Source organism: Myotis davidii, unplaced genomic scaffold, assembly GCF_000327345.1.
Source record: "Myotis davidii unplaced genomic scaffold, ASM32734v1 scaffold100, whole genome shotgun sequence".
NCBI classification, from domain to species: domain Eukaryota; kingdom Metazoa; phylum Chordata; class Mammalia; order Chiroptera; family Vespertilionidae; genus Myotis; species Myotis davidii.
Window position 1 is genome coordinate 203,688 of NW_006292691.1, and position 6,708 is coordinate 210,395.

Below are 6,708 nucleotides of genomic sequence, written 5' to 3' on the forward strand. Positions count from 1 at the left end.
CTCTCTGAAAAAAAGAAATATATTTAAAAAAATAAAGCCATTACTAAAAAACCTTTTAAGGTAAAATCTCCCTAGTACTCAAGAGATACCTACTTAAAACTTCACGAAACAGAATGATAGGACCACAATTTGTGTACCAACCCCCCATTAATAGTTTCATCATAGCTTCTTTTCTTCCCCCTGAAAAAAGTTGCAACAAGCCTCTTTTCTGTGTACTCATCTGTGCAAATCCCCAAGATACCTTCCCAGTTGTAGAGTTCTGGGAGGAGCACACAATATATGTTCACTGGACATGCTGACAATTCCTGACAAGACTGCCATTCTACAAAGACGTCTGCTCCAAGTTACCATTCATGCTTCAGGACAGGAGGCCTCCCTTCCATGTGTTCACAGCACTGGTTATCAAACATTTTAATATAAGATTTCTATAATGTCAAATTATTTTTAAGGAGATAGTGGGAGGGGTGGTTTAAAAGAAAAAGTAATTCCCGCTTACAGTAAATTTTCACACAGCACTAAAAGGTCTTTTGACCTGTTCTGGCCCTCCAACTAAGACAAGAGTGACCATGTCACGGAGTATAAAACACACTATGGAAGCATCATACCACATTTTGCTCTTCTATTTAATCTTAGAGGTAATTGCACATCAACATACACCGAACTACCTCAATTCTCTTTTCACAGTTATAGATCATTCCACTAATCTAGCCAGTCCCTTACTGAGGGAAGTCTTCTTGGATCCTGCTTTCTGCAGTTATAATGCTATAAGAATATTCTGGAGCAAATTTATCTTAGTACATATGCAAGGGTTCTCACAACTGGCACTGGTAGAACGTGTTTTCACACCTTGAGATACTTGAGATCCAGGTGTATCAGGATTAGTTAACTCCCCATCTCTTTAGTTCTGAGTGAAGGTAAGCACCTGTTATAGGATTTGATGCCTGCTAGGAAATGCTCGGCGCCCGTTTTCTATTGAGCAATGTCAATCATGATGAATTTTATATATATAGCAGGTCCTCGAATAAAATCATTTCATTCAACATCCATGAGATGCTATAGGAACTTTACTCTTGCTTATATCTACTATTAGCCTATGGCAAAATTGGTTTCTTTTTACATCATTTCACTAAAGTCACAGAAGACCTACTGTATAAAGGAAACTAGCTCATCATCACATATACAAATATTTTGCCTCAGTTTGTCTTATCTTATATATGGGAATTTTTCATAAGATAGTATTTTAAGTTTTCATATAGACTAATGCATCCATCTTTCTCATAGCTTCTAGGCTTTATAACATCTGAAGATGACAAAAACAAAATTAACTTTTTGGGGCTCCAACTTGGTATTTTTCCAACTGGCTAATCCACAGTTTCCAACACTGTTCATTAAAAACCCATCTTCTCTACTCTGACTGAACACATACCCTTCATAATAAACTAAATTACTACTTATATTTCAATCACTTTCTGTAGTCTCAATTTCTTCTACCTAGTCTCTGACATTAATCAGTCCATTTAAAAAGTACACTGACCTTCTGACTTGATATAAATGCTAATGTTTCTAATACATTAACTAAATGATACATTACATTAACTAAATAAAACTGACATTTCAACCTATACCTCTCTATAGCTATCAGTTTACTAAAACCTGATGTCCCTCGGCAATAGCCTCTTTATATAATCATCTTTAGGTTATTGAAGAATTAAAACTAATATAGAAAATTACCATTTCCAAGTCCCATCTGTTAGTTGAGCTTTTGCTAGACATTTTTTGTTAATTCAAAGATTCAATGCTGAGAGCACACTGCTGTTAAAGGATATATTTGAAAAAAAAAAATTCTTCATTCTAATCACTTTTTAAGACTACTGGCTTAACCAGAATTTACTCCAGTAACAATATATCCTTTAACATGTCCTTGAGGGGAAAAATGTTTTCCTTGGGTTTCATTTTTCTCTGGCTTCCTTCACAGTCTTCAACTCAGGAAACTGAATGGCATCAAACCCTTCTAATGACTGCTGCTCATAATAGTGTTGGAGGATTAGGAGGAAAAATAAATTAAAACAAAACAACTCTAAATCATGCATTCTCAAAAGGAGAGGGGTAAAAACTGGCCTTAAAGGGGGAAAATCTAAGGTATTACAATGGTTGTAGTAGCATGGAAGGAATCACAGTACATAAACTGACATGCAGCATGGATTATCATATTCAGGGTATCACAGAGAAAAAGGGGACAAATTCAGAAAAAAAAAAGTTTTAAACAGGTTTCTTTGGAAGAAAATAATAAACAAAAGTTGTGAAATGTCATTTTATAACCAATAAATTGCAAAAATTTAACAGTCTGATAATACCAATGTTGGTGAGGATGTATACACTGCTATTGTGGGTGTAAATTGATTCAGCCACTTTATCAAACAATAGAGAGAAAAAAAGAAAAGAATTATCTTGAAAGGATGAACATGTGCATCCCTTATAAACTACCAACTCTCTCTCCTAGGAATATATCCTAGATAATAGAATATATCCTAGAAAAATCCTTGTACACATGCACCAAGAAGATATTCAAGAATATTCATTATACTCTTCATAATAGCAAAAAACCCCACTAATTTTGTGTATGAATCAAGAATGGATAGTTGGGCAATACTCAATCAACAATGAAATCAAACAATACCCAGCCAAAATGGGTAAATAGAAACACAATATTGAATGAAAAAAGTTATTAACAACTGTCTACACTATGAAACCATTTATATAAAGCCTCTAAAACAAGAAAAAATAAACATAATCTTCAAGGAATCATAAAAATATGTTATAAAAATATTTTTAAAAGGAAATGACACACACAAAATATAGAATAGTGTTGGGGAGGTAGACACACAGGCAGACACAAAATGGTATTGGCCACGTTCCAGTCCTCAGCTAGAGTGATGGAATAACAAGTATCTATTTTGTTTGCTTCATAACTTACATATGTTGCATTATTCCTGTTAGTTCAATATTTGGCTCTTCACAATAGGGACTAATGAACACCAAATAAAACTTACATCCAATTCAAAAAACAGGTCCCTTTCTTTACTTGCGATTTCATAATCTGCTCGGAGGGCCAAGTCGTGGATTTTGGTACATTCTCCTAAATCCATGCGCTGTAAGAAACAAACAGAAGTTTACACACAAACATCTACCCATTAGAAAGCACATGCTCTGGTGTCTCAACTGTCACCAATATAAACAATACTTTTTTGAATACTAATCTATCATAAGAAAATTAAGAAATAGAATTTTGCTGAGAAGCCTTATTTTTCTTTTACCACGGTGACTACATGATATTCAGAACTGATGCATTTAACAGTGTAAAGGTTTATATCTCTTTTAGACCCAGAGATAATTGGACAAATGAAAACTACATTAATAAATTTTGCCAATTTTATTTTTGCATCAGTCACAGAAAAAAATGTCTATTTTTTTAATAGCAGAATTGGGGATGGGGGTGGCAAGAAAGAAGCAAGAAAACCCGAGTGTCCTGACAGCAACAAGCTTCTTGTTCTAGGCCAGGGCTGGGCAACCTTTTTGTGAGTGCGTGCCAAAACCAGCAAAATCTCTGACTCAAAATTCTTCTGCGTGCCAACCCTAATTTTTTGAGAACATGTTACACCTACTTGATACCTCTTAAGGTGTACATATGTGAAGAACCTTGAAGAAATAATAAAATTCATTCGAGTGACAAAAACAGTTTGTGATGACGAAAAATAGTTATTTTTTAATGTATACATGCACACTGATAGTCCGACAGAAAACTTTATGACTCAGTTTGATATTATCAGTGGGACTTTTGCTGCTGCATAGCTGATGACAGAGATTTTATATCAGGTTTATATTTCGTGACCTTCAGAGATATGCACGAGCTACTACTTTCATCCATCAGGCTACTCCTCTTATGAGATTGCGTGCCAGCAAAAGTTACCTGCATGCCCTGTTTGGCACGTGTGCTAGGGGTTGCCCAACCCTGTTCTAGGCATTCCTTCATGCAATCTTTACTACTGAAGATGCTCAAATTGCAGAGACAAGGAAAGGAAAGGGCAGACAGAAATCAGGCTTTGGCAATTACAACACAACCTAACACTTGGCTTTTGTGTAGCACTTAGTATACCAAAGGGAATAAAGCAGAATGGGCCGATTCATAGCCAAATGAGTCCTCCATTCTCCTAACCTGGTAAATGACCCTGGACATATAAATGGGCCACTCAGTTGTCCCTTTGAGAAACAAAAGGCTCTTTAACTAAACAAATCACCTGTGTTACAGTAAGATTAGCCTGGTGTGCTATTATGTGTTTTAAGCACATGTAGAACAATTAACCCTGCACAGTTCTTATCTAAATCCTGAGTACAAGACTGCACAGACACAAACACCGCCTCTGACATCTAAACAGCAACAGGGAAGTTCGTATGCTGAGAATCATGCTTACCAAGTGATAGAGTTCAAGTTAACAAAAACCAACATCCAATGAGACAACTCATAACTAGTAAACAAAAAATGATGGGACCCAGAACTCCTTTGAGCTCAAACTGTGTTCATAATGATATCAAAACCTTCACGGGTTAAAAAAATCATAACATTTTAAGAAAATTAGAGAGGCTCACAGTGCCTGGCTCTTGGGCCCTATCTCACAGAAGGTATGTGCTATGCTCACTAGCAAAATATCCTTCAGCCCTAGCCAGTTTGGCTCAGTGGACAGAGCGTCGGCCTGTGGACTGAAAGGTCCTGGGTTTGAGTCCGGTCAAGGGCACATGTCACGTGTGCAGAAAGCAGCTGATCCATGACTCTCTCTCTCTCATCATTTATATTTCTATCTCTCTCCCTTCCTCTATGAAATCAATAAAAGTATATAAAAATAAATAAATATATATATCCCCTTCAATATCACCAGTGACAGTAATAATGAGTGAGCTGCCTAGTGTGGAGTTTATCTTCATTTCTACCAAAGATTGACTCTTACATTTAAATGCTAAAACCTCTTTCTCCTTCATTATTCTTACTCTGAAGTCATATATAGCTTATATATATTGGTTACACAGGGGATCTAGAGGTAGAGCAATAGTGGTTCTAGAAGCCAAAGTTGCAACTAGAATCACTGTCCCTGTAAAGCTGACCTTTGCTTCATTCACTCTTTTAAGTACCAAATAAGATTTCACAAATGAAACTATGTGCTTTAGCTGAAAAATTAATGGCAGCTATCAGAAATACTTAAAAGCTAAAGAAGTCTTGCCCTGGCCAGTGGTTAGAGCAGTGGTCGGCAAACTGCGGCTCTCGAGCCACATGCGGCTTTTGGCCCCTTGAGTGTGGCTCTTCCACAAAATACCACGTGCGAGCACACATGTACAGTGTGATTGAAGCTTCGTGGCCCATGCGCAGAAGTCGGTATTTTGTGGAAGAGCCACACTCGAGGGGCCAAAGAGCCGCATGTAGCTCGAGAGCCGCTGTTTGCCGGCCACTGGATTAGAGCATTGGCCCACTCACCAAAGGATCAAGGATTCGATTCCTGGTCAAAGGCAAGGGCAAGTACCTGGGCTGCAGGTTAGATCCCCATCGGGGAGTGTAAAGGAGGCAACCAACCCATGTTTCTGTCCCTCCCTTTCTCCCTTCCACTCTCTTAAAAAAAATAAAATAAAAGCTAATGAAGTAACTACCACAGGAAGCACTAAAACCTTAAGTGCTAAGAATTTTAAGTGCAAATCAATTTCCACTCTAAAAACTTCCAAATGCCAAGGAAGTTTTTACATTAGGGAACCACAAATGAAGCAAAACTCACCGTCGTCTTCCTTTGGGTGAGAGCCCTCAAGCTAAAGTAAGCGGAGGGTAGGCCTGGGTGCCATGGTTACTCTCTGGAAGTATCTTTTCCGCTTTGCCAAGGAGGCAGGGAAGTACTGGCCAATTACGCTGGCAGCTAAATACCAAACAACTGAAACACCACACTCCTTAGGTCTTTCCAAAATATCCCAAGTGGCTGTTAAATCCAGCCTGTCAGACGGTTTTTACTGCACAAACACCTGTGTACTCACTAGTGCTCTGACACTGCTAACAGGAAAAGACATTAAAGGTTTCTTCCAGAACCTTTGGAAAACAAAGTTCTTCCACTGAGACAAGTTATACTACCTTCCCCCCAGCTATTTACTCTCCCAAACTTACTAACCAATACTGTATTTTTCCATTAGGCCCCAATACAATTATTACTTCCACTCCTCTGTGCCTTACCCCAATGACAGGATATAGTTTTGAACAAAAATGTGGGCCTGGCGTAGCCCTTAGCAGGCTGACGGTTATAACCCCGTTCATCTTGCAGCTCCACTCTAAAGAATTATAATCATTCCAATTTAACACAAACTCCCCATAAGACCCATCATTCAACTCTACCCCTCACCTTCCACTTCCATGTAGCCCACACCCAATGAGGCTCAACCTTTACTACAACCTCCATTTGAATTCCCAATCCTTGTCCTAATCGATCCCCGGCAACTCTTGAGATTTGCATCTTCACATGAACATGTCTCCTGGGTTTTCTCCTTCTCCTCAGTCTGCTCCTCCTCAGACTCCTTCTACTGAGGTGCCCCTGCCCAACCTCACACAGGAGTGACTCCAGTCCGTGGCTTCTCATAACTCAAATGATTCCACAGCCTCTGCCTCCCTCCCCCAACTCACACCAGTCC

At 38.5% G+C, this 6,708-nt stretch overlaps 1 protein-coding gene across 3 annotated transcripts in view; it reads right to left on the reverse strand.

Moving 5' to 3' along the window:
• LUC7L (LUC7-like) overlaps nucleotides 1-6,708 on the reverse strand; it is a 32,606-nt gene that overhangs the window by 21,792 nt on the left and 4,106 nt on the right. For all 3 annotated transcript variants that reach the window (XM_006766138.2, XM_006766136.2, XM_006766137.2), the window contains one exon: nucleotides 3,051-3,149. In XM_006766138.2, the coding sequence (XP_006766201.1) occupies nucleotides 3,051-3,149 (99 nt within the window). The remainder of the gene's footprint in view (nucleotides 1-3,050; nucleotides 3,150-6,708) is intronic.